We start from the raw sequence: 27,168 nt of genomic DNA on the forward strand, positions 1-27,168 counted from the left end.
AGGAAATCAAGGATTTATTCTATTAATTAAATCTGCCAAGCAGTGAAACCAGCTCTTGAAAAAAAAATGAGTGTATAAAATGGGTATTTGGTCTTCCCTCTGCAGCCAGCAGTAACAGGATTAAGGGATAAGAGGCACGGGGGTGCGGACCAGCTCCCGCTCACCGCTACGTCACTCACGTAAAGCCTGCGCCGCTGCAATTACTTTTGAGAACAGGTTCCCTGAAACAAAACCAAACAAAACAAAAAAACCCCAACAAAAAGCCCCAAAACAAACAGGACAGACACAAGGTTTGTTTCCACTACTGTCTCAGTGTACTTTATTCTCCTGCTGTCTACAGCTGAACAGCCACACAGGACAGAAACAGGTAGCACTGAGGAATGATCAGATTTCTTCCCTCCACGCCCCCTCCCCAACTTCAGGAATGGCTTTTTCTTTTTTTATATTTTTTTTTTTTAGGAAATCCCACCCCACCTCGAGAAACAAAATAAAAAGAAAAGGCATTACTAGAAACGTGACCCAGGCCTCTCCCTAGTCCGTGCTCCGGAGCTGGCTGGCTCTCCCAGTTCACAGAGCTCCTCCTCTCCTCTAAACACCTGGGATTTTTTTTATTTTATTTTTTTATTTTTTTGTACACTGGTTCAAAGTCGGCACTTCGACTGCAATCTGAACCCAGCACTGAAAGGCACATATCTGATACCCTGTACAAGAGCTATTGTGGATGCTGCAGTGCAGATGGGCAACGAAAGTGGACTCCATTGTAATGGATCCTAGGATCAGACCGGGAAAAGGAAATTGGGGAATAAAGCAGATCCTTGCCTGCTTTTTAGAAAAAAAAAAAAAAACAGAAAAAAAAAGGAAAAAAAAAGAAAAAAATACTGGCTAAGGTTTTCTACTCTCCCTCCCACAAGCAGCTTTTAAAAATGCCCATGTTAAACTGCAGGTTCAAATGCTGGTAGTATCAACAGCTGCATTAATAAAAATGAAATGAAAAATAGTCTCAAAACCCTGCACCTCCTCCGTTTTTTTCTTGGCTTATTGCTGACAATCTAGGATAAGCAAGGGACTATTCCTCAAAAGCAAAAGTCTCATTTAAGAGGAAACGAGAGATTCTGATCCTTCATGTGAAAATAAGACGTTGCATGATTGGGGAAGCAGTAAACAGCCAATTCATTGCTGAGTTGCCCATCAGACTGTTACTGCTCTATTGGAAAAAAAAAAATCGTTAATGGGTTCCCCTTTCACTGGAAAGACCAAGAATACAAAAAGGAAGTATTGGGGAATGTTTGACACCATTTTATTAATCTTCAACTGCAGTGGAAAAATATAACCTTTTACAAGTGCCGTCTTGTGTAAGCTCAAGTCAGTATATATATATTTTATATAAATTTCTTTTTTCCTTTTTTTGTTTTTGAAGTGCAGCAAGAGACCAATACCACATTAAATTTGATCAAATAAAGAGCACAAAAGGCCAAGCAGTTTCCAAATGGCATTTTATCAGATTTTGTTTGAACATTGAATTTTATCCTCATTTTGCAATCCAAAATATTACCTGAAGTTTTATTTTGTTTTTCAACTCTTTGGCACAATTTTTGTGGGTGTTCGGGCTGCTACAGTACAAGTCAGGAGAGATCTTTCCCTTTGCGTTCTCACTGCCAATTCGGAGCACTTAACGTTTGTATTTTTGTTTTTTTTTTTTTTGTTTTTTTTTTTAAGCCTGAAATCTTGTTTGACAATTTATTTCTATTCCCTCTAACGCAAGAGTTTTGTTTTTCCCCCATTTCTACATTCACAGTTGAACAATATTAAGGAAGGAAAGGCGCTTTGATGAAACGAGATCATGAAAAGCGTCACTCAGAACGGGAGCTCTGAACATTCGTCAGTGTTTCCCTAAAATAAAAAGCCCTAAAGAGCGACTTTCCTTTTTTTTTTTTTTCCTTTTTTTTTTTTTTCCTCTTTTCTTTTTTACATCTCTTATGCTGCATCAGTAGACTGAACTTCGGTTAGTTTATGAAATGCAACAGCTAACCCTTTTTTTTGGGAAAAGATAAACTGCAATGACTCGAAGTTGAGAATGTGGATACCGCCTCATTCACACACACTCACTCCTAGACTGAAAATCCTTCACCCCCTCCTTTTATCCCATGCACCGACAGCATCGTGCGGCAAAGGTGACAGCGGGCGGCTGGAGACCCAGGCTCCATCTCTCTCCAGCAGCCAAAGCCAGACCTCAGACAAAGAGCACCACAGTTGAACCCAGTTTCCTCTCCTCCAAACCGGCCGTTCCTCTTCTGCGCCGGCCACGACGGAGAAGCTAGTCCTGGTCTGTCGGAAGAAGAGACTTGCTCGTTACTTGGACAGAAATCGGTCGTTCCCTCTTCCCGAAGATGGCCGACGCCAGGTTTTCTACGCAAGTCAGTGCTCAGCTCGCTAACAGCGCTGCTGCTGTTGCTGTGGCGGGATTTTCAATGTGGTGTGTTTCAAGCCTCACTCACTCATCCTCTCATTCCCAAACATTCAGCATCCGTGCACACTCCTCACTTCCGGGTTTTTTCAAAAGATTGGAGATTTCCAGTGGGGGTCTCAGGTGTCATCCCAATGGTAACAGATCTGCAAGTAAAAAGGGTCCATCAAAAAACCCCCCCAAACCACAAAACCCCCACATTCGGGAGATAAAACTAGCAGTGAGTGGAAAAAATTGACCAAAAGAGAAATAATAGGGATACCAAGGAACTTCTCTCAAGGTGGGGTGACAAAGCTGTAACAGACTTATTCTCCTAAATGCACGTACACCATCATGCCCCTCTCTACAACCTGCTCCTTTTAAAAGGCGCTTCAGTAGAATCATAGACTCAGAGTATCTCAAGCTGGAAGGGACCCTAAGGACCATCAAGTCCAACTCCCTGCTCCTTGCAGGACTACCTAAAACTAAACCGTACGACTAAGAGCATCGTCCAGACGCTCCTTGAACTCCGAGTAGGACTGAGGAGTCAACAGCCTTCAATTACACTGCGTTTGGAGGAGGGCAGGATCGTCCCCGACTAGCAAGGGTGACGCATTTCGCAATGCAAGAAGCCCTCCAGTCTGCATCTGGTCTTCTGAAAGCCAAGCAGTTCACCGTGTTTCTCGGTTTGTATTTGTTCTGATAGACAAGACCACAGATGGGGCTTGTTTACAGAAAAATAAATGAGAAAACCTTCTAGAGAACAAGGCTTTTGTGAAGCATCTCCTTCAGACTCAGGAGTTTAGCCAATTTCATAATTACACAACATGAAAAGGAGGTGGGTGTAATCCCTTACCAAGCTTGATTCTTCAGTTTTCTCAGTTCTTTAGTCGCCCAGGTAGCAAGGGTTTTTGTTTTGTTCGTCTTGGATCTTCTTCCTTCAGTTAGCAGTTCATGTATCATGGGTCTAGCTTCTACTAATTTCAGTACATCTTTTCCAAATGCTGTACACAAATCTCTGAAGAAGAAAGAGAGGCTTTGAGGCCGAGTGCCACAAACAGATGTGCCAGTACCACTCTGATCAGCTCTTGCTAGCAAAAAGAAATCCGACTCGCAGCTAACGTCCTTTTTAAAATGCTGCATGTGGTCACTAATTTCAGCAGGAGGAGAGCTGAACAGTTTCCTGAAATTGTGACTAACCGGAGACGTTCAATCTCCTGTCCAAAGACTGATCTCCCTGATGTTCCCATCAGCTCTCCTTAAATGCAACAGAAAAGATTAAAACACCCTGACCCGAGTTCCTCCGTACCTAGGGAATTGAGGGCGGGGTATTTTGTTTTTAAGCCCAGGTCATCCTTGAAAAATTCTAGATCTGGAATTTCTGTAACACACATCCAACTTTCACTTCTACCTACTGGTTTTCACCCTGCCAGTTAAAGGACCTCACCTCCGTAACCACTTCAGACCTTGGGTTAAACATCCAACACTAGACTGTAAAAACCCAGAACTGAAGTTAAATACTTCAGACAGTCATAAAAATGCAGCTTCAAATATTAAGGCTGTTGTACAAAGATTTCTATCTATCTAATGAGTGTGCTGTCAGTTAAAGTAGGATCAGGATGCTTACCCTATCAGTCCAGCAGCACATGCCACTACTCCATCGGTGTGATCCTCATCTCCAGCAATGTGGTCAATGTAAGACAGAATAAATTCTACTCTGGGCTGCACCAGCATCACATCCGCTGAAAGAAAACAGCTTTATTATAGCAGGGTGAAACGCAGTTCGTGTTTAATAGTCCGTCCTTTAAAAGGGATTCCAGTATACCCCCAAACAGGCAGAACCTGACCCCAGAAAAGCTCTCTGAGATAGGGAGGGGAAAAACTGCCAGAGGAAGAGGAACCGTAGTGAAGGGCTCTGAACCCATTCCCTGCTCATGGCAGCAGAGCGTTCACTTCCACACGGAAGGGAACGAACAAGGATATGCCCGTGGACGTGACAACAACCGTGAAACAGCTCGTCCACGCAGAGTTCTTCCTATCTCCCTTTGTCATTTCAGGCACAGAACCACCACAGAAGGACAGAGTACTCACGATGAACGTTTTCTTGGTCTCCCTTCAATCCTTGGATGATGCCAGTGTAAGCTTCCAGGCAGCCCTCCCTCAACTCATTCAGGTAATCCACCATGTCATAGTCAGACTGGAAAGGCAACAGGACAGCACATTTCAGCAATGTCCCTGAAGACGTGCGCACAGCCCTCACTTGTTCATGGTTTTAATGAAGGAACTGGAGCGTGCACCACTGGCTTACCTTATCAACCTGCGCTTGGGAAGCCTGCTGGAGGGTATTCAGTACAACATCTAGGTACTTCTTAAACTCCCCTCCAATGGCAAGGGCAATGTCGCCAAACACTGAGAGAATCTGAGGCTTCACAGACCTATGAACATTTTCATTCTGGAAGAGATTTCAGCACCATTACATTCAGCTGCACTTCTTTTTAAGGGGGGAGGAGCCAATAAATTATGACAGCGACTTGAAATGTAAATCCTTACCCCCAACAAATTTGGATTCCATTCAAATAGTAAGCAAGATAGTTGTCAAACACAAGATCTTCAGAGCATGTTAACACTTCTGCTTCTCCCACCTCCCACTTTCTTCTCAGTCTGCAAGCCAACTGTTACTAACTGGCTAATGAGAAGGTAAACACTCACCCCCAAGTTCTCCAAGAGCAGCTGCATAACCTCATCACAAAAAGGCAAGATGTTGGATTGCAGGGCTCTGCATAAGTCACCAACCAGGCCCACTGCAGCCAGACAAACCTGCAAATAGAACAGCAAGTAAGACACCCACCCAGTGAGTCAGTCTTCCACACTCTATCCTTACAGCTTCAGCTTATTAAAGCACTAAGTAGTGGTGAGTCTGCAGCCATTAAACCACCAAGAATAACGACCCTCATATAGCAGCTGATGAGTCCCTGCTTCCTTAACCATTTCTGTCACAAAGCCGCACAGAGCTGAACTTGCTTCACCAAGGGGGAGGGCAAGAGATCCAGATGCCAACAAAGTGACAGGTACTCGGTCTGAACAAACGCTACCAAATTCAGCAGCCGGGTGGGTCTGAACATCCACCCCACGGCGAGTACCATGAGTTGACCTTCTAATGGAAATTCACAGCCAGTAGCAACCTCTTTCCTCATCAAGGCCAACTAATACGCAGCCACCGTGAAAACACAGGTGTCAAGTCAATGAAGGCCTTCTGCTGAATTAAACAGAAGAGAGTCTAAATTTGCACATGCAGCCAGTAATTAGAGAAAAGTCTACGGGGCTCCAATTTTGGTTTCATCACCAGAAGCTGTGGTATTTTACAGATGCACACCTGCTGAACTCAGCATCTGTGAGCAGATGAGAACTTAGAGATTGTGAACACAGGAGCTGCCTGGTTTGATCTCTACCTGGTACTCAGCATAGTTCTTCAGTCCAATGCCAAGGAACGGTTTGAAGGCATCCATGTACTTCAGAAACTCTCCACCTAAGACTGTGCACGGAAAATATTCTAGTTAGAAAAAAATCCCAACCTACGACATATTTGCTGGAGTTCAAGAAAACAGAAACCCACCGCTATATTCCACCCAAACCCAGTACCTGTACATTCCACAGAAGCACAACAAATCAAATCTCCACTAGACATCACCCAAAAACCGAGCATCAGTGAAATGTGTCCATCTGGACTAAACAGATTTGAAAGTGCTCAATTCCTTGCAGGCCTTCAAAGACAGACAACCCCCTCCTGTGCTCAGAAAGGATGTCGAGATCTTCCTGACTGAGCAGACCCATCGGAGGGAGAGGGATGTGGCGGCACGCTTCAGACAGGGTTTGGCACTGTTACATTGCTTTGCGTCAGCTGAAAACTCTACGTCTTTTCACATCGCTTTACTGCCATAACAGCTGTAACGTCTTCTTTTTAGAAATAGCGGCTCAACCTCTTCAGAGCCATGCAGTTCAGGCAGGGCACTCTTCAGTATGGTTATATTTAAGCAATATTTGAAGTAAAATATTTCTGCTCTTCTCTGCCAACTCCCACCTTCTCCAAGTCACTTGCATTACTAAGACCATGCATGCAGACTGATCTATCCAAAAGTGAAAAGGCCTTGGTCCCAAGAGGATACATCATTTTTACTTGCTGGTTAGCTTGCAATGATCCCACTCAGCCTCCTCATTCACTTCCCAGCTTCCTTGGGCAATCCCACCAAACATTCCCAAGAGCGGTCAGAGGGGTACTCGCCAAAGACCTGCTCTCCAAAACACACTAGTGTGGGAAGGGGCTACTCCACAAAGCCAAAACTAACTCTGCTGCACTTACAAGGTGTCCCGTGTTCTCAGTCAGGCATGTACTTCTACTAGAAGTAGGTCCTGTCACCTGCTCAGACCCTCACAGCCTAGCCAGGGCAACAGCCTCAGGAAAAAGGAAGACTCAAACGAGCCTCTCTACAAACTCACCTCCCTGAAGGCCCATTTCCCAATCGTGCATGGCTTTTATTAGAGATAAGGCAGGAGCGTTAGGCAATGAGGTTACATGCAGACTTTCAACAGCACCTCAACCTTCACACTCGTTTGACAGCAGAGCGTGTTCCTAGGGCGCCAGATGATGCCACAGCCACCACCTTCCAAACCTGAACCATGAAGCTCAAACTGCCTGGAATACCACAACCCAAATTTTACTTTACTTCACCCATTCTGACGCACTCTAATGCTGATCTTTGCCACCATCACTTCTTTTAAACAAGAACAATGACTGTAGATCCACCACTGACAAAACACCATGAAACAACCGTGGGTCACAGGCAGCAGCAAGTATGAATCATTAAGATAACGTTCAATCTGTTCTGCAGCAGCACGAAGAGACCAGGTTCCCATTGTGCCCAGCACCACACAAAGTAGCAGCAGGGTTTTTCTTCTGGCAGAATTTACATTGTAGCTACATTATTAATGGAAAACAAACTATTCATTCACGAAACACAGTCTAGTGTAACCGGCCAGTCTCAGCTTCACAGATAGATGTGGCGAGATGTGCGGTCAAAACCATACCTCAAGCAAAAACCAGGAACTAGTGTTTTTCGCCATATAGTCAAAAAGAGAAAGCAGCAAACCAGTTCTGTCCCAGCTCTGCCTCCCCCGAACACAACCTCGCTCTGCAGCGCAATACTGACCTTCTACCAGGGTGCTGACTGCCATCAAGGCATCCTCCTGCACGCCTCCTGAGCCCGCCGTGCTCTGGAACATTCTCAGCAGAGATGCCATCACCACATCGGAGATTTGCAAAGCATCCTGGTGCTGGACCTTCCGGAGGACGTTCTGGGTGGGAAAGGAGAAAGAGATTGTAATCGCTTCCATCTATGCGAGGCTGGATTGCGCCTTTACATCCCCCGCACTAGCTCCGAACACTCGTGACCACATTGGGCTGCTAAAAAGGAAGCTGCTGTTTGAACTCTGTTGCTGCAAAAAATATGCTTTGTCAGTGCAAGTGCAAAGTCCCATTCATTTTAGCTGCATTCAATTTTCCAGCTACAGAACAAGCTGAATTTACCTTTCCTGCTGCATAGGCTATTCTCCGTGCTTTCCATTTGTAAGCTGGCATTAAATGTGACCAGCCCAAATTTGGCCCTATTAAAAAAAAAAAAAGCCCTTTTCCATCACAGCAATGTGACCACAATCTCTTACTGCCAAGTATGGGCTGCACGTAAGCCTTGCTTCTAAACTGCAGAATTAAGCTTCAGAAATGCTGGCTGTTAAACTACGACATAAGCACGTCCTTACTGCTAACTGCAGTTAAACCTCTCCTACCCAGGATGAATGGAGGATAAATTAACATACAACCCATGCAAAATACATTTACAGGAACGCGTTTAGCACTGAGGTGTCTGAAAATCAAAACTGATTTCTGGAGAGAGCAGAGGCAGCCTTACATACAAGCAGAGCAGGCTGGTGAGCACACATGTGCTCTGTGTTATCCAGCACATTACAGTGAGCAGAAGGGCCAAGGAAACACCCCAGGTAAATACCTGAGCTTAACCTACGCTCTGCTCCTACTGCACAGTTCTGACCGTCCCTTTCAGCGTGTGAACTACAGAACACCGCTTTGATGTATCCTTATTTAAAATAAATTTGCATTTCCTACGAAAAGAGAAAGACTGATTCCTTAACCTGCAGAGGCAAATAATTATTTCAAGTCTGATTCTTCAAACTGAGTCACTCCAAAGAGATTGACTTAGACTGTTTAAATAATTGGTCTTGATTTTCTCATTCCTTTTAAGTATTAACAAATGTTCTTCCTCTGCTGGATGTTCATAATTTTGTTTCCAGCAGAAGAGAAAAAGTATGTAGCAAAGTAGTATATTTGACTATGTAACACTGAAGAAAATCTCCCTGCTGATTTTTACTTACTGGTATTTAAGTATCTGCTGGAACTACTGTACATACTTAAGGTTCAGATTTTGCGATAATGAAGAAACACACATTTACAAATTAAAATTAGCAGTTTAATTCCACCTGTACTACACTTCCCACAGGCAAACAAAGCTGTCCTGAAAGAGATCAGTGATCACACTGTGCCAAAAGGAGAGATTCTAGGTACTGAAGTCTCCCCATTAAAGCCCACCGTAAGGACAGATTATTCCCATCTACCCATTATTTGACAAATTACCCTAAAAACTGGAGAGTGAAAGTAACAGCTGATGCTATGGGCTTTTGAACAAGAAGGATGAAGTTAACGATTTCTCAAAACAACCAGGAGACAACACCCAGGAGACCTCCTAACCTCGCTTAAGAGAACGGGAAGCTAAAACCGATAGAAACAGGCTGTTACCCGCGGGCGAGGAAAAGGTTCCCTTTCCTGGGCTAATAGGAATGGAAGAAACAAACTGCAGAGAACAGGTAACACCACCCGAAGGAATAAATCTGAGTAGAGACAGATACTCTGCTCTGCTTTTATTTCAGATGACACAGTACTCTGTTACACCTCCAGAAGAAAACGCTCCTTTCTTCTCTGAGCTGCGCAGAGCTGCGTTGATGCTGAATCTACATCTATTCTAGAGTTTTAAAGCAGCGCCTTGTAACTGCTAATAAGCTAGGCACGACAGCACAGTACCACCCTTCCTGCAGCGCACAGAGGAAAGCTTCAGTATCAAATACCACGTATTTCAGAAGGGTGGTCTGACGAATCTCCTGAGCAGTTTTGGGGGGAAAAAAGTGGCTGTTTTCAGCGGACTTTGGAGGAGTAAGCAAGGAACTGAAATGCGTTAGTACTCCAAGTCACATGGGCTGTTCATTACCAGATGTTTAATTTCAAGGACACTCAGTGCATTTTAATTAGTGCCATTTTAAATAAGAACACCAACCACAAGAGGCAGATGAACGAATTAAAGCCGTTATGGAGGGTTTTTTTCTGTGCCAACCAAAGCAACTGTTCACCCTGTAGCAAACACAACAGCCATTCTGAAAGCATATACAACCTTTAACATGCCACATACAGTGTTCTTTATTCATATTGCCCTAAATTTTATAAGTCGTACGCTACTGAAGCCTTCTGAACCTTGTATCACCTCCCACATGTCAGCTGGGACACAAGATCCAATTTCCTCATTCAGATCTCATAAACAGAATCAAGTCTGCATCCTCGGGGGCACAGAAACGTCTCTAAAGCCGCCTCTTTCCCATAGCCACAAACACAGGAGACAGGAACTTACCTGTAGAGTAGCACAAAGAAGAGACTGAAGATCATTGAACTGGATTCTGTCGGAAGTGCTCTGGATATGAGACTGAAAAAGAACAAAACCCCACATGTAAAAAGCCTGCATCGCAGTCCATGCAAACCCAGCAGATTTTGACAGCACTATGAGTTGCAGGTTCAATTTTAAATATTTGTTTCTTCAAATTTAAGATAAGAGGTACTGTTCAGAAGCTTAATATACCTACCTATCTAAAAAAAAAAAAAAAACCCCAAACATGTTATACCATAATATATGCAGTCAGCAAAAAAATTCATTTTTCTACCCCAGATGAAGCCACAGCACAACAGCAACATCACACCTACTTAGTTTCCTTAAACCCCTTACCGTAATGGGGGTTTAGAACTCAGGTTTACCTACCTCCATCTGCAGCACTTGCTGAAGTCGTTCCATGATGACCAGAGTTGTCTTTTGGACAGCAGGGTAACAGTCCTTGGCACTGTTTTTCACTATTTCCATCAGAGATTCATATGCAGAACTCCTCAAGTTATTCTGGTGTCCATCAGGCCTGTAACAGAAGGAATATATTTGCAGCTCCCAGTGCTCGGGCTTGCTTAGAAACAGACTTTTTTTTTTTTTTTTAAAGTAAATCGGTAACAGCTAAATTTTAGTGTTGTGACAAGCAGAAGCACTTGCATTCCTATATTCCAAGACTTGAAAGTAAATGAAATTTCTGAAGCCACTTTTGGAACATCTTTTCATTCTCTATTAATAATGACTTCCAACATCTTCAGTCACTGGCCGCAAGTCCAGGAGCACAAAAAGCCTCAAACCCCCATCTTCCAGTGTGCCGTTATCCTGCCTGGGAAGAGATGGTCTCAAGAGGTGAGCAGCATACATTACTACCTCTCTGACATCCCTCCGAGATGCTGGTGAGGGTGTTAAATTTGAAATAAAGACAGCTGAGATCTGTGCTAAGATGACTGATGGGCTTCAGAGCCTTCAGCTAGACACTACACTTCTGGTTGGATGTAAATTAGACAGGAAGAGTTTAGACTTTGAACTGTTCAGACAGGGACACCATTTAAGAAGAAGTAGTCCTGCAGCAAAAGGCTTCAACTGACGATTGAACTGATCCAAGGATTGAACTCTGAGCTGTCATGATTTATGCAACCTTCAAGGCAGAATATGACTTCAGCATTACCCTTACTTTTGCATCTGCAGAACTGAGAAAAATATTTTGCCTCATCTATTTATATTTCAGCTTAGTTGGGAAAAGGACAGTATCTAGCCTAACTAGGTCCTCAGCTCTTCTGGGAGTACCTGGTGCTAATGTAAATGGATGTAACACTACAGCAACAACCACGGCATAAAACAATCACAGTAAAACAAACTATACGATACACACGGATCTCTAATTATGTCTTGCTGCAATCCTAATTATCCAGTGGCATTGTAACCAACCTTGAAGAGTCTTAGGACTACTGTACAAAGATGTGCACAGTCTTAAAACTGTGCTCAGAGACTTCAAAGTAAAACATGGAAGAGGCACTCTTGGAGGAAACCCCAGACTTACTAAAAGCAGATATGGACAAAATACTGAGAAATTATTCTGTGTGAATAGCTTTCTTCCTGGGGATTAGCATTCTATATTCCATGTGACACCAAAAAAGCCTGGTTCTGAAAAATACCATTCAGATTTAAGCTGCAAGAGAAAGAAGACCAACAGCCTGAAGTAATAAAAAAAAGCATCTTTGTAGAGCTTAAGCCAGCCGGTTTAGTGTTACCTATCTGCAGTCTCCAGAAGTTTCTGAACTATTAGCTCAAATGAAGAGGATAAGCAGTAGGTTGCTGGTTCTTCCTGATCATCAGCTACATCTGCAGCTTCATAGGCAGCTTCAGCAAGACTAGAGAAGGCCTGAAACACAGAACAACCATTGCTATTACTCAAATGACTTCACCCTCTCAAGTCCAGAAACATATATTCCAGCAGTTTTCATTCTAACAACAACAAAAAAAAACCCCAACTCAAACCCACCCAAACGTGCAGGATTAACAGCTCCCTTCATGAACAGCTGTTTACTGCACCAAACTTTGGCGCAACAGCAGTGAAAATTTCAAAGACTTAAAACGTAACATTAACACGCAAGGCACTCACGCTGTCTGCAGTCAACTGTCTGCACAGCGTTACTGGTCTCAACAACTGGTAACTATCAAGAATCAAACTGAATAAAGGCAGATTGCTTGAACCTCGCAGGGTATTAGCAGATTCTACCCACTCTCCTGCATCATCATCACAAGTTAAAATCCTGGTTTAGACAAGGCTGCAGACTGCTCAAATTCCCAACTGCAGAGCAATTTTAACTGCTCTGAGAGACAGGTGGATTAGAAGAGTTGAAAGCCTCTTGATTTTCATTTCAATCTAAAAACATATAGTAGTCATCATCTTCAGAAGACAAAAGCTACAGCTACATGGACTTTTGCCAGGATCAACGTATCAGGGAAAAGCTTCCATGCTGACTACAAGTCTTCAAACCTCTGGAATACCAAGAGAATGAATTCTGTCATTTCTAAAACTTGTTTTGACATGCAAATACTCATCTCTAGCTCAATTCTTATTGAGCAGCTCTCTTAAAAGGCAGTGGGACACATCCTCTTTATAGTGAAAGATCAGATATGCTATTTGGTAGTAGACATGCATCAAGACAGTGATACAACTGAAGGTAGCAAACCAACCCGAAGGACTGCAGCTCTGCAAGTGAACAAAAAAAAAAATCTTACGCTCCTCAATTTAGTTCTGGAACCACTGCAGAAGCAGGCTTAGGTAATGGGAAACAAGGTATCTTGTCTCTCCCTTAAGATTAAGGCGGCAATCCAGCTGCCCCCAAGGAAAAAAGCTAAATCCATGCGTGCCTTTTCTAAACAGCTATCACACCTGTTATCAAGGACAGTTTCCACAGCATTTTCAAACCGAAGGCAACTTCGACACTCAGTGAATATTAGCATTTTTCTCCTTAAAATCCATTTCTTCCTTTATTCTTTCCCACCAGAGCCACAAAACAGACTTGAGATAACTTATAGTTAACAACAGTTGTGTGTGCTGGATGACCAAGCCATGAGTCATCTCTGAAATCCATTTAAGCGTGTGAGTATATATACGTGTGTATGTGTGCCTATATATATGTGTGTATTCATATATATGAATATGAGCTGCATTCCCCTTGTTGGCAGAAACTTATCATACATCCGACAGCAAAGGGACTGCCTTACCCAGCACACGTTGGAGGCCACTCTGGGCTCAGCGCTCAGGCCCTCCATCAGACACTGCAGCAGTGGAGCGAGGTAAATGTCATTGATGGCAGCTTCAGGAAGCATCTCACAGATCCTGCCCACGGTCCAAGCAGTTGTGTCTCGAACCACAACACTGGGGTCCTTCATAAGTTCTATTAAAGTTGGCATTGCCTAGAACATAATTGCAGTCAGGAGAAAGATGTGATCATATGCAATATATGGAAACATGAATTCGCCACTGTTCCCGATTTTAACGTATTCTCTACGAGCTAGCAACAGATTGGAGAGGGGAGGACAGTCTAGATCCAGTTAGGCCACTGTTCTCACATTTTAAGATTCATAAAGTTATTTCCCAGGGGGTAAGACCTGAGAACTGAGACATCTGGAGTCAGGTATTCTGAAGTCCTGCATGTCCTTGTGAATCAGAGCTATGTAACCGAACTACCTGCCCTGGGCCTACCAGATCTCTCTAAAACACGATTAAAAGGTGGCATCCTTTTGCTTCTCCTCAGATTAAGAGCAATGTGCAAAGCAGGTGTCCTCCTCCTCCAAATAAATCAGAAGGTTTTTGCTCCAAGAAAACACAGTGAATCTTACCTGTATGACTAGTGGTTTGAGCTGGTTAGGCTCTGGTCCTTCCAAAATGCACCCAAAAGCCATCACAGCTGCATCTCTGTATCGCCAATCTGGATTTTTAATGTGTTCTTTAATAAAGGGCAGCACATGAGGAACAATGTCATCTTCACAGCAGGTTGCCAGAAGCATGAGGCAGACTCCTGCTGCTTTGCAGGGGTTCCAGTCATCGTCATCATCGTTTTCATCCTAGGAGAGAACAGCACCCCTGGTCAGTCTGGGGGAAAATATCCCTTACCACTCACAGGCAGTGGCATCCCGTTGGATCTACTGCAAGGAACACTGCCTTGGTACCAGGTGTTCTAGTTAGAAATTAATTCAGGTCTGGAAGTACAAGCTGCATCTCTGACAGAGAGGCAACCTGAGTTACTTGCATCATCTGTACCTTTCCATCCTGGTGTAAGGCTGCTAGCTCTTTACTGACGCACCTACAGCAGCCTCATACATCTTCCAAACTGCTTCTCTCTCATCTAGGCTGAGATTTTGTTCCTTTGATCCATGCCATCACCTCACAGAGTGGCCCGCTGTACCAGTTAAATAGCTTCCTTCCCCGCCCCTGCCTGTTAGCTCAGCCACTTACCAAATTCCTTTGAAGCTGTGTACCTGTGATTCTCTTATCTGTTTTATCTTTCCTGTTTTAACAAGCACTTTAGAACCTCCAGCAATTTAACTCTCCGCATCCAAGCGGACAGCAATACAAAACCAACAGGGAAACAATTCCCTGGATTCACTAAAAGCACCAAGCATTTTCCCAGTTCATTGCAGGAAGCCAAATGAACTCTATCCTGTATGGCTTAATTAACAATTTTATTTTATAATTAGACCTGCTGTAGCAAGTGATTCCATTAATTTTGATTAGACTGTGAAACACGGTCCAAACAAGTCCCTGTGAAGTGCTTAATAGGTACCAAATAAACATGGACTTCACAGTTCAAAAAGTAAAGCTCAAGAATTCCAAAAATTGGATCTCTAATGACGCAGAGACTGCATATTGGTTTTAATTTCACAAACATTTCGTTAGGAATACAGATAACTATCAAATCTCTTCAGAAACCATAAATACAAGCATGTGTTAACAGAATTCAGCATAAAAAAAGACACTGCACGCAGTCTCACAGTCTCAGCCCTAAAAACCAATGCATCATTCAGTCAGAGTGGTGCATGATGTCTCATCACAGACCAAGGACTGCCACTACAGGTGCTCTGAACAAGCGCACCGTTAAAAGCTACCCGAGGGGACCTAAAGCACCTTTGGGACAAAGCATATCGAGAAGTCACCTATGCAAGGGAGCAATGACCACCACTGACAATTTGCTCCTCCACGCAACAGTAGCATCACTGTCCCAGAACTTGGAAGTAGGCACAGTACCTATTTTTCGACATGCAGCAGGGATTTTGCAACTCACCTGTTTTGTTAACGTTTGTGTTAGAATCGGGACCAAATACTGTAGTGCTCCCTTCGCATAAAATTTGCTAGTGTGCTCTGGAGGCCTTCCTTGCTCTGCTGCCTAGAAAAAAAGGTTACAAAATGATTCGCAGTGGCTATATAGGCATGAGGTCTGAATTATGAACTCCAGTAGGTACAAGTTGTCTTTTGCATGCTTTCCTCTCCTTCCCAACACAAACTTTAAGTTACCATAACACACAGGAACCTCAAGGACACCCTGCACCAATCCCAGTTAAATATTCAATAAGCAAGTTCAATTTGCCATTCCATACACATATAGAGCCCCTCTTCACATGGTACAAATATAAATATTTTCAGTTTGCAGTTATGTATAATTAACAAGCGACCCCAAGCAGAAGCAGCAAAAGGTCTTCAGCCTATAAACTAAACCTACGAGCTGCTGACTGTCCTTTTATCCTTGCTTTTTTGGGCATTCAACACAAATATATATTTAGCTACTTCGAAAGATGGATATGATTCATCTAGAGCCCTTCAAAGTTTAAGCTATTATCGATCTCTACAGCTAATTTATGCAAACAGCATCTGCATGCAGAACAATACTCCAAATTCATCTCCAGCCCCATCCATTGTAAGGGATGATTACTTTTATTTCATCCCATAATTTTATACTTAACTCATAAATAATGTATTATATAGAATGCAATCAATCTTTTTGCACACTGGGGTAGGACTACGTCCCTCACACCTGTAACAGACCCCAAAGTCTTACATGTCAGCGTAACAGAGACCACTAGGCCTCCAAGACAGCACGCAATTCAAGAAATGCTCTCCCTTCAATGTGGTACATATATCTCAACAATTCAAGATGCTGTCTTAATGAAGCAACAGCTGAAAGCTCTTCATGATACTGAGAATTTTCTGGTGTTATACTGTGCCTAGTATACATGCTTAATGCGCATTTAGGTTAACCTTATAGGAGTAGCTTGAGCTGACTTTCGAATGCTAAAAAGAAATCAGGTAGCTGTCATGCAGAATTTGCAGAAAACTAGCACTTGTATGTCGCAGCGTGTTCTCATCAAAGCTGTCAGAGAATCTTTATCTCAAGCAGTTTCAATTCCCAGCCAGGCTGGCATTAAAACCATTTTCCTCACTTAAAAAGGCAGTTCATTCTAATCTAATCTAGTAAGCAAAGGGGGTTATATTCAAGCTACATTAAGAACTTTACATTAGGCTACAGAGCCTACAAAATAACCCAAAGAGTTATTAAAGGGAATTCCAAATGGCGGCCCCTGCGCAACCTTAGCTACAAGCTTCGCATTTACCTTGAACAGCAGAATAAATTAACCCTAGCTGAGCCGTGGGTAAGACAGCTGCTAGTACCGAAGCTAGCAGCTAAAAACTAAGCTGGGTACCACAATACCGTGCTGATGCCCGCAGCGCACATAACACCCGCAGAGTCAACCAGCCTCGCGGGCTTCGAGCAGCCTCAGGTCTCAGCTTCTGTCACAGACACGCATCACGTCGCATCAGAGTGGTGCATGACGTCTCATCATGGACCCAGGACTGCCGCACAAGGGGCTCAGACAGGCTCTCCTACACTATTCCACTTGGGAGAAGAGGAGGACTTCCAGATGCGGTTCAAAGACATGAGTTCAGCGTTCCCAAACAGATGATTGCGGGCATTCGCTGCTTTTCAGCAGTCATTTGCGAGCTCACCTCAGACGCCTCTATAGCCAGGTCCATCTCCTCATCGCAGACGTTCGACCAGAACTCTATCCCCTGTAGAGCCACCTCATCTATGTCGCTTTTCATTGCTTCAATAGTTATCTTTAGAAACATGAAAGAAAGGAGGGGAGAAAAGGACATTTTAGCAAGTTATTTCTCCTGAAATACGTGCCCCGACTTTTGGCCAACTGGTAAGAGATTCCAGATTGTCTGAAATCAGATGCCACATTAGAGTTACTGTTCTTGAAAATAATCTCCTCATTTGGAAGTTCATCAGCTATCAGCACGCCGGGAGGACTGCAGAGCAAGTGAAGCAATCTGCACTGTCCTGACTTTTGGAGTCTCAAGTCTGAAACACCTGATGTTGGTTTTACGGATTTTGCTACGAGAGGGAGATTCACAGCATGCAGTCACAGCCAAAGAAAGAAAAACAGATCAGGAACGTAAGAAAATTTTTCCTCTTGGATTAGGACAAAGGAGTACAGGAAGACCAGACAACTATATATGAGAAACCTGAGTACTCACAGCAAAAAGGGCAGGACCCATGTATGTCTCCATATACTGATAATAAAGGGACATTATCTTCACCAAATTCTGTAAGGCAGCCACTCGTACCTGTCAGAGTGGAAAAGGGATCAAAGATGCGACCCTTCCAAGTGCTTTGAAAACCACACACAGTTGTAGCCTACCACAGATTAATAACCCAGCCTTTCTGCTGATTTAGTTTATGCCATACCAAGGTCTTTCACAAGCAGCGACTTAAATCTTCCTAGTAGCTTATTACTACTTCTAACTTTAAGTATAAATCTCATTTTGTTTGAGTACTTACATGTGCACCAATCATTTAAAAGAATACTATTTCATGTAACACTTTTCAACTGTTTGTTGATGCTAGAGGCTCTAGCCATCTTCCCCAGAAAGGGGCAGTGATAAATTAAGCATTTAATTTCACTCACCCTTGTATCTGGACACTGCGTTGCTTCACAGACTACTTGCATAATAAAGTGCCTTTCAGACTAGAAGAAGAAATAAAAGAACATTAGAACTGCCTTACAAAAGCATTAAAGTCTTTGCAGGCCTTCCTATGGAGGATGTATTTTGAGTCTGGACTAGTACAATCACTCATGCAGCACTTCTAAAGATCAAGGAACAGTACAGGTTACTATTCACCACAGTATTTTAAATAATTTCTTCCCCAAAACAGGAATCCCAAGCTTCCATTTTAAAAAGTGCTTAACAGGCTGTCCAGAATAGAAAGATAGACACTAGGTTTTCTGGTTTTAAAAAAAGAAAAAAAAAAAAAGGGGGGGGGGGGGGCGGTGGGAGAGAAAGAAAAAAACTGAGAGAGAAAAAAAAGAAGAAATCCTACTGTTTCCTGAACTGTTTCAGCAATTGTTTCAAGAAACCTCAAAACTCGAGTCAGGCATACATTTCTTGAGGGGCAGTACCTGGATACTTGCATTTCAGTAGGAAGGAACAGACTTATGCCCAGGCTATTTACAGTACTGAAGCCCAACAGAAATATGGTCTGAATGGATCATGCACCTCCCATCTCAAATTCTGAAAGACTCTAGTTGATCCCTGTCAACATCCACTGAATAGTTGACTAGGGAAAGTTTTCATTAAAAGACCTTCAATATTACTTCCATCTTCCCCATACTCTCCCTGGTAGAGACCTAGAGGACAGAGTTAATCCGAGAAGGAAAAGAGAAATCAATAGATTTGTCTGTTTTGAAAAGACTCTCACTCCGAGGCCCCTATTCTGAAGACTCTTACAGGCCTTCCTCCCCCAACAATTTTCAGAGGCAAAGTTAAATCTGGATTGCTGCCACACCACTTGAAAGAAAGTGCTGATCCAAGCTTGTACTCTTACAGCAGCATTATAGAGTCTGATTAGGAAGCAGAGCATCGAATAGGCTAAACTCTAAGGTCAGTTCAAATTTATCCAAAAAAAGTCAATGATGCTTCCTTTCCATTGATGAATCTCTGAAGATTTCCACAGTATTTCTGCATTACAACAAGAACATACCGGATTTACACAAACGAATCCAAGTCTCAGTTGCAACAGAATTATGCATCAAAATTCAGCGTGGTGCATGATTTCTCATCACAGACCGTGGATTCAGCCCTTGCATTTTAGATCAAGAATTGTTAGCGTTTCCCCCTCACCTCTTTGTCAAAGTTTGCTTTGGTGAATTCCAAAGAGTTCAGGAGTGCGTTAGTAGCTGCTAGCTTCACATTGTTGCTGGGCTCTTCCTTTCTCATTCCCTGGATGATGGCTGTCAGGATCTCATTGGATTTGTCCTGAAGCTGCTCTGGATCCTAAAAGAAGTGTTGATAAAGTTATTTGCCAGCTGAACAGCTTTCTCCATATTTTAAAGTACCCTCTAAGTTTGATCCCAAAATCTACAAGTACAAGTTTTAAGACATTAAGGCCAAGAAGCCCGTTGTTCACTGGGAGGACCAGAACGCAAGTACAAGGAATTCATACACCATTATGTCTTTACAGCTCCTGGGACAGGAAAGAGAAGACTGAACTGAGCACAAATACTCCAGATATTCAAGTCATAAATGCCAAACAGACTCCACTGTTTCAAATAATAGGCCAACAAGCTTCAGACTACTTGACTTCATTCAATTAGCAAGTTAAAAAACGCTGACTGATTTCCAGTTCCTTTATATATTGGGCAGAGGTCTACGCCAGCAGTTGTGGTTGAGACTTTTATCGGTAAAGTTGCCAATCTTTTTCAGACGTAGGGCAAAACCACATTGCCTGAACCAGCAGCAAGGACAAGTAACTGTTAAGCACTCAAGGCTTAAAGAATAAAGCTGTGAACATAGACTAATTTCCCTTCATTGTAAAGACTGCAAGATCCCCGAATAACCGTATTAATTGTTACATCAGAATTTATCCAGCAGTAGATTCCCAAACTACGGTCACAAACTGTGTCACAATGTGACGGACAAACTACAAAACTCTAAGAGGCATCCTGGGTTACAAAATACCCAACCAGCAAGCCAGGGCATCCAAAAATCCAGAGGCCAACAATACATACCACCCAAAGAAACAACAAACACGCACTCAAGCCTTGCACGGACTTGCAACAAACAACGCTCGACCTGGAGCACTCCCCTGTACAGCTCTGGATTTCCTCTTTTATTTCACTGACCCTCCATGAAGCAACCAACCTCCCCAGTGAAACCAAGCCCCTGCAGCCTGATGAAAGCACCAAACAGAAGTTTTCTCTTTCTACCTCACTATACCAAGGTTCAACCAGCGATATGCCGCACACACATTCTCTAAGGCATTCAGTGGCACCAAAAAAGTCGCAGCTAATTTTGTTTGTCAGCGGTAGGTCAGACAGCGCACAGGGTTTTTGCAAGCAATTCACATCAGCTACTTGATGCAACACATCGCGATACTGCAAACCACGCTGACAAAACCATGAGACCTTTTGTAGAAGGTGCCTCAAAGAGCTAAATATTCTTGCCTGTGCATCAAAAATTCCTATAATTAAGAATAAAGGGACTCCTCACGCAAGATGAAGGTAGTTGTCAGGTTTCCCCAACACAGAAAGGAATCAAACACTTATCACTCGTCCATAACATTTTACACAACTGGACATTAAGCTGAAATTTTATAACAGCACCCCTCACCATCACATGACCGCAGCGACATATAGACTTAAATCTGCACCTTATGAAAGATGACCTGGATTTGTGCTGTGAAAGCAGGTCAGTCCTTTCAGACACCGTCCTTGCGTGTTTACTGCCCATCGTTCTGTCAGCACAGAGACAACCTCCGGAAAAGCATTAAAAGACAGCCACGAGGGAAGCACTACAGCCTACTAGACATAGAGGTGTGAGAAAGGAAAGGCTGGAAGAGAAGAGGTGCTGGGGAGAGGCTGGGCCAGCACTTGAAATATACTCACAATAATATTTAAAATAGTACTTAAAATATACTCACGATATCCTGACAGATGTATCCAATGGCCTCCAACGTCGACTCTTTCATGTGCTCCGTACTGTGCTGATTCGTAACGTTCGCTACCAACTGGGGAATGAGTTCGGGCCACTGGTTCATGGGGATCTCTGCGCAGGCGATGCCAGCCACGCACTGGGAGGCTGAGCTGGGCCTGTATGTTTCTGTACCCAATGTCTGCAAAACCTGCGGGAGAGATTAGCAGGCGATGGCTTGATGTCAGTGACCAAAGAGAGACGGGCGCTGGCTTGCCACCGAAGTCTTCGCTTGATGTTATTCCAAACCCACCCTTTCCCCAATAAAGCAGTTTGCTGGTTCTGCTTTCTCCTGCTGCAAACGAGGCCGTGACCACGGACAAATAATATTTGAAATGAACTTGGCCATGGCTGCCCCTTTCAGGAAGTGAGATATAGCTGTGTGATTACTCGTACTTCTACCACATCCTTTAAATCCCATACACAATGCTATGCGCCATAACGCGCAACAATGACTCACTGAACAATTCCTCCCCGCTTGTATTATAAAACAAAATTGCGAAAGTTAAACAAACTGTGCTTGAAAAATCCCCCCCCCCCCAATAGTGGACTGTTTATGCTAAGACAATCTGAATAGGACTGAATAATTTTCTTTCTTTTTAATTGCAATCCATCAGAAGAATCATTTTTTGTACAGTTCAACAACTGTTTCTTAAAAAAATGAAGGGGCATGCATTTGTTTCAGCATTTCCAGTTAAATGTCTTCATTTTCCATATATCCACTTAACAAATACTGTATTTCTAATGTTACTTGACAGAAAACAGTAATAAACTGGCTTTGTTAGCTTCAGTATGCAACATCACAGCTCCTGTTTACAGTATAAGTTCCCCCTTAGCTATCATCAATGTAATAAAAGACTAAGGTTGTATCAGCGTCACTCACCCAACCTTATTCTGCTATATACGGATTCTATTAACACAAAAACACTATATAAAGTGTATGGCCAACTTGCGTCAATTACATAACCCTGTGTACATCCAAGCACACCTTCGTTCCCTTTAGCCAAAAAACCACTAAGCCACCAGTTCTGCCACTGCAAGTCCTGATCTTTAACTACCAAAGAGCACAGGAGTCCTCGGGCAAATTCCCCATCTGTGTGAAAATTTAAGAATATAACTTCCTATTTGGAACTTGCAAATTTTTGACCATATTCTACTCTTAAAATCTGCTAGGCCTCGTGTAAACACGTGTGTTCTGACACAGAGTATGCTTCAAAGATATTAATGTAGATTGTAAAACAGTTGAGGAAGCTGTTCAAGTATAAGAAAAGCAAACACCAACCCAGTTGCAATCGCCCAGCGGGGAAGCCATGCCCATCAGCTCCCTCAGTCACACGAGACTATTCAGACGCTCCTTGTAAAAGTATTTACAGGTGTGAATTTAAAAGCAGCCACCTCATACCTGCTTCTTTGTTTTTACCCTAATACTTCTACAGATTAAACACGCTATAAGCAACAAAGCACCCAAGCAAGTGCAGATGACATTGCTTCTCACGAAAGGGAGCAGCCAGCCAACGGAAGACTCCTCAGGTGGAAAAGGACGGACAAGACACGCATCGCTCATCCCCCTCCACGAGAAAACGACAGGCGGAGAACCAGAAGTCACAAAACTTACGTAGTTCTTGACTTCCCTGCGGGCGTTGGCGTCGATGGCGAGCCATCTCTGTTGGTACTGGGCCTTGATGTCGGGGTCCTTGGACGTCAGGGAGTTCTTGATCTGCAAGCCGGCCGCCACGCGGGCAACTTGGCTGTTGCCGGGGTTTGCCAGCACTCTGGACAGTTCCACCAGGAAGGTCGGCTGGGGAGAGAGGAGGGCTCAGCACCCGTGCCTGCCTGCCCCTGCCTGCCCCTGCCCCTGCCTGCACCTCCCCACTAACAAGGGGGGGGGGGAAACCAACCAAACCAAACCCCAATCACCCAGCAAAACGAGATCACGACTCACCAAAGCTCCTTCTCTACCAGGCCAACAGCAAACCGCTGCCACCGCGCAACGACAGCGGCTCTATCCTGAGATTACGGGCATTAAGCTCCTAATTAGAACCGCTGGAAAGCGACGTACGTTGGCATTGACTTTGCTGGATTTTTTTTTTTTAGCTTACTTGAGAGAGTGTTACCTTCCGTGCTCCTGCCTGCTTTAAGTATTCCTTTAAATAAACTGCTTGGGTCGTATGCCAAGATATGTATTTTCTGGATGGATATCAAACATGGCAAAGAGTAACTCTCTGCTACTTATTTCCTTACTTCAAGGCAAACACCCAAACTATAATCTAACACAGGAATTGTTAAAATGTGAAATCAGATGCTCCTTTGGTGCATTACAAATAGGTTTGTAAGATTACAAACTTCCTTCTCTGCAATCAAAGGTGCATAGACATAGATGAAGATTACCCCCCACAAAACGGGCATACGTGTGGATAAAAATACCTGACATTCGTGCCACTTGCTTTTGGTGCGAGCTAGTGAGAAATGCCTCCGCATTTAAATCCTTTCCTGATTTGACAGCTTTACATTTCAGAGACTTCCGCTGTGTACAAGATACAGCTAAAGTTTCAGCAGCGAAGCTTTTTCATTTCGCTGGCCCTATGAAGCATTTTGCCTACTAAGAAAACCTTTCTAGGAAATAGTGGAAACAGCTGCACCATGTTCAAAACCGTTTCACATCAAGCAGGAGCATGGTTTTCCTGAAAACTTGTAACATACAGTTATATGTAATCCATTTCTGTAATCTCTGTAACAGAACTTAAGATACATACAAAGATTTTAGGGCATTTAAAAAAAGTGCCATTTTTAGAACTAACTTAACTTTCAAAAGTTCAACAGAAACACAGAATAAGTCTGGTATCTTGGACTCCACATTTTCAATGACCAAACGCAGCTCTTCCAAAAAAAATTTTAGTTGGGCTATCAGGTACTCTTCAACATTCAAATTGCAGAATTTGGAAACAAAAACATGGGACAACTTAAACTGATGAGTGTAAGCTATTAGAGATACTCTGAAATTTTAATACAATAGACAAAACCCCTACAAATATACCACACTAAACCAATGCCCAGCCATCAAGATTGCTCATGTTTTAGACACTGATTTTATTAAAACTGAGGAACCTTTCAAAAGAAGTTCACAGGACAAAATAAAAGTGGTGCTGCCACCTTTGAGAAGAAAACTGTACTAAAATACAAAGGTGAAGAAGCATTCTTGGATTTCTCACTCATCAATTAGCAAAAAAAAAAAAACCTGTCTTTTCATGGAGCTTTAAGAATAATTCTAGCTAAAAATGAGAAGCATTACATTAAGCTTTCCAGACTCGAGACTCAAAGCAAATGCAGATGCGTACGACCTCAGCTCCCACACCTACAGAAGTGTCAATGAAAATCTCACAAAAGGGTCTAAATTAACTATGGGGAGGAGGAGGGGGAGGACAAGGAAGAACAAGCCGCTCTGTGGGTGCATCTCCATTAACTAACTGGGAGACCAGTTCCAGCTCTGGGTGCTCAGCTGCAGCCCTGGGCGCAGAACCTCTCGCTCGACGCCGTACCTCTGACCCCTTCCCATCTCAACCCCTTCCCTCTCCCCGGGCCAGCCGGAGCTCTTCCCACCCACCCACCCCGTACTGCGATGGGAACGGTCCTCGACCCCACACCCTCGCTCTCCTGCCTCATCCTCCTGCAAAGCCGAGGCATCAACTGCCCTCGCAGCCTACGTGGAGCTCCTCAACCCCTGCCCTTCCCAAGGCTGGACCGTTCCACGTCCCCATCCCACACCAGGGCACAAATTTTTAGCCCCAGCGTAAGCTCCGCTTCCTCTGCTCGTTGCCTTGACCTGGCTCTCGCAAGGCAGCAAGCGTGAACGAAACCTTGAAAAATCAGCGTATCCCTCAGCTCTTTTAAAAGCCTGAAACCCAGGATCACGAGCAGCTCAAGTACATCACCCTGAAATACTTCACGTAACACAGCCCAGGCAGCTTCAGTCTAACCAGGGGGGATCCTAAGACTTAACAAACAGCAATTCAGAGAATTTTGACTCAAAACCGACATTTAGCGCAAAGGCTACATCAATTCTGATTCTGAGGGGCATCTGACACACCTGAAAATGAAGCAACAGAAACAAAGACTCTGTGCCTTTCCCAGTTTACACCAGTGGAGACCAGCATACGTAATGGCTTAAAAAATGAAGGATGCCGGTTTTGCTTGCGATGAGAACGTGTGTGTGACGACTACACCACCGAAACGCCAGGAGCCCACACCCCCCGCGACACAAGCCGCCCTCCGGGAGAGCCCAGCGCCGCCGCAAACCCTTCCCTTCCCCTCCAAGCACCGCCGAGCAGCTGCAGCACCACACCTTGACTAAGCAAAAATCCTACTCCGCCGCCCGCCAGTTCAACTTCCCTGCGCCGCCCCCATTCCAGCACATGGATGAGACGTGCGTTTGTAGGGTTTGGGGGTTTTTTCCCCCCCCCCCTCCTTTTTTTGCCCTTTTTTTGAGCTTTTTTTCTTTCTTTTTTTTTTATTTTTTAAATTTTATTTAAGAAGGTCACAGGGAGAACTCCAGGCCCAGCTTCCCGGCTGCCCAACGGACCTCCCCTCCCTTTGCTCGGGGTGAAGCCACAAGCCCCTGACCTCCCCTGAACCCCCCCCCCCCTTTCCGCGGGCCGCCGGGGCTGCTCCGGTACTCCCGTCCCGCCGCCGCCCGCCTGTGCGGAGGATATAAGGCCGATACCGGTGCGGGGAGGAGGGAACCGGGCAGGTCGCGGTGCCGGCCGGGCGAGGGACAGGCGGGGAAGGCCGCGGGGCCGGGCGGCGCCCGGGGCAGCGATGGCCGCGGCCGCACATGGCCCGCGGCCGCTCCCGCAACCGGCGCGGCCCCTTCGCCCGGCGCCGCGCTCCCATTGGCTGGCGAGAGCGGAGAACGCGCTGCTATTGGCCGAGCGCGGCGACCGGGCGCGGGCAGGGTAGGCTGCGCTCCATGGCGGTTCGGCCTGGCCGGGCGGGGCGGAATGAGGAGGGGAGGGGGGGGAGGGGAGCGCCCGCCACCGGCCCCGGCCCCGCCGCCCCCGCGCGCTCACCAGGTTCTCGATGGCCGCCTGCTCCAGGAACTTCTGCGCCGCCTCAAGCTCGGAGCGGTCTGCGGGCGGGAGGGAGGGGGGGGAAGCCGGGGGAGAAACCGGCGTCAGTCAGCGGGCGCGCGGGGCCCAACCGCTCGGCCCTCAGGCGCCGCCAGTGACACCGCGACCGAGCCGCCACCCCCCCCCCCCCACCCCGGTTCCCACCCCCGGCCCAGCCGTTCTGCGGGCCTTCCCCGCCGCCGCCCACGCCCTCCCGGGGCCGGGGCCGCCGCCTCAGCCGCCCCAGGGGTGCGCGGCCCCCGCCCCGCCCGGCCCCGCCGGGCCTACCCGCCGCCCTCCCTCAGGCCGCCGCCGTGCCGCCGCCCGCGCCCTACCCGGCGAGACCGTCTTCTCCAGGATGGTGATGAGCTCCATGGCGGCGGCGTGGCGGCTCCGGCGCCGGCGGGAGGGGAGGGGGGGGAGGGAAGCGGGGCGGGCCGGGGCCGGAGGAGGGGAGGGAGGGGAAGGGAAGAAAGACGGGGCCTGCCCCGCAGACGCGGCCGAGGGAGGGGTCCCGCGCGGAGGCCTGGCGGGGCGGGGGCGGCGGGCAGCGGCGGCGGCTCCTGCTGCTGCGGGCGGCGGAGGGAGAAAAGGGCCGCGCGAGTGGGGCGGGCGCGCGCGCGCACACCGAGCGGGGCGGGCGGCGGAGGGATACCAGCCGCGGCCCGCCGCCCCGCGTCCGCCGCGCTCATTGGCCGCCGGCCGCCGGCGGCGCGCGCTCCTCATTGGCGGCGGACGGCCGGGGCGCGGCCATTGGCGGGTAGCGAGGAAGGAAGGGCGGGGGCGGGGCTTCCGGCGGCGCGCGCGTTGATTGGGCGGTGCCGGGAA

At 45.5% G+C, this 27,168-nt stretch overlaps 1 protein-coding gene across 2 annotated transcripts; it reads right to left on the bottom strand.

Annotated features, from left to right (window-relative positions):
• Positions 1-1,280: 1,280 nt before the first annotated feature.
• Positions 1,281-26,890, bottom strand: KPNB1 (karyopherin subunit beta 1). Of its 2 annotated transcripts, XM_050911675.1 has the most exons (22): positions 26,676-26,889; positions 26,302-26,360; positions 22,854-23,036; positions 21,189-21,389; positions 19,391-19,543; positions 18,178-18,237; positions 17,747-17,836; positions 17,213-17,323; positions 15,495-15,596; positions 14,053-14,277; positions 13,435-13,626; positions 11,952-12,082; positions 10,585-10,732; positions 10,183-10,254; positions 7,648-7,792; positions 5,893-5,975; positions 5,153-5,260; positions 4,752-4,895; positions 4,535-4,640; positions 4,071-4,185; positions 3,300-3,461; positions 1,281-2,610 (listed from the first exon to the last, which is right to left on the bottom strand). In XM_050911675.1, coding segments are annotated over exons 1-22 (2,631 nt in total). In that variant the 5' UTR covers positions 26,716-26,889; the 3' UTR covers positions 1,281-2,609. The 2 variants fall into 2 exon arrangements, with proteins under 2 accessions (XP_050767632.1, XP_050767631.1); XM_050911674.1 differs by lacking the exon at positions 1,281-2,610 and having other exon boundaries at positions 3,296-3,461; positions 26,676-26,890.
• Positions 26,891-27,168: the final 278 nt, after the last annotated feature.

This window comes from Gymnogyps californianus, chromosome 28 (assembly GCF_018139145.2).
Source record: "Gymnogyps californianus isolate 813 chromosome 28, ASM1813914v2, whole genome shotgun sequence".
Classification (NCBI taxonomy): domain Eukaryota; kingdom Metazoa; phylum Chordata; class Aves; order Accipitriformes; family Cathartidae; genus Gymnogyps; species Gymnogyps californianus.

Coding starts and splice junctions, on each gene's coding strand:
- KPNB1 (XM_050911674.1), bottom strand. CDS start 26,715: ATGGAGCTCATCACCATCCTGGAGAAGACGGTCTCGCCGG. Junction 19,544..21,188: donor GATACATCTGTCAGGATATC/GTGAGTATATTT, acceptor CACTTCTTTTAG/GATCCAGAGCAGCTTCAGGA. Junction 14,278..15,494: donor CACAAACGTTAACAAAACAG/GTGAGTTGCAAA, acceptor GTTCTCTCCTAG/GATGAAAACGATGATGACGA.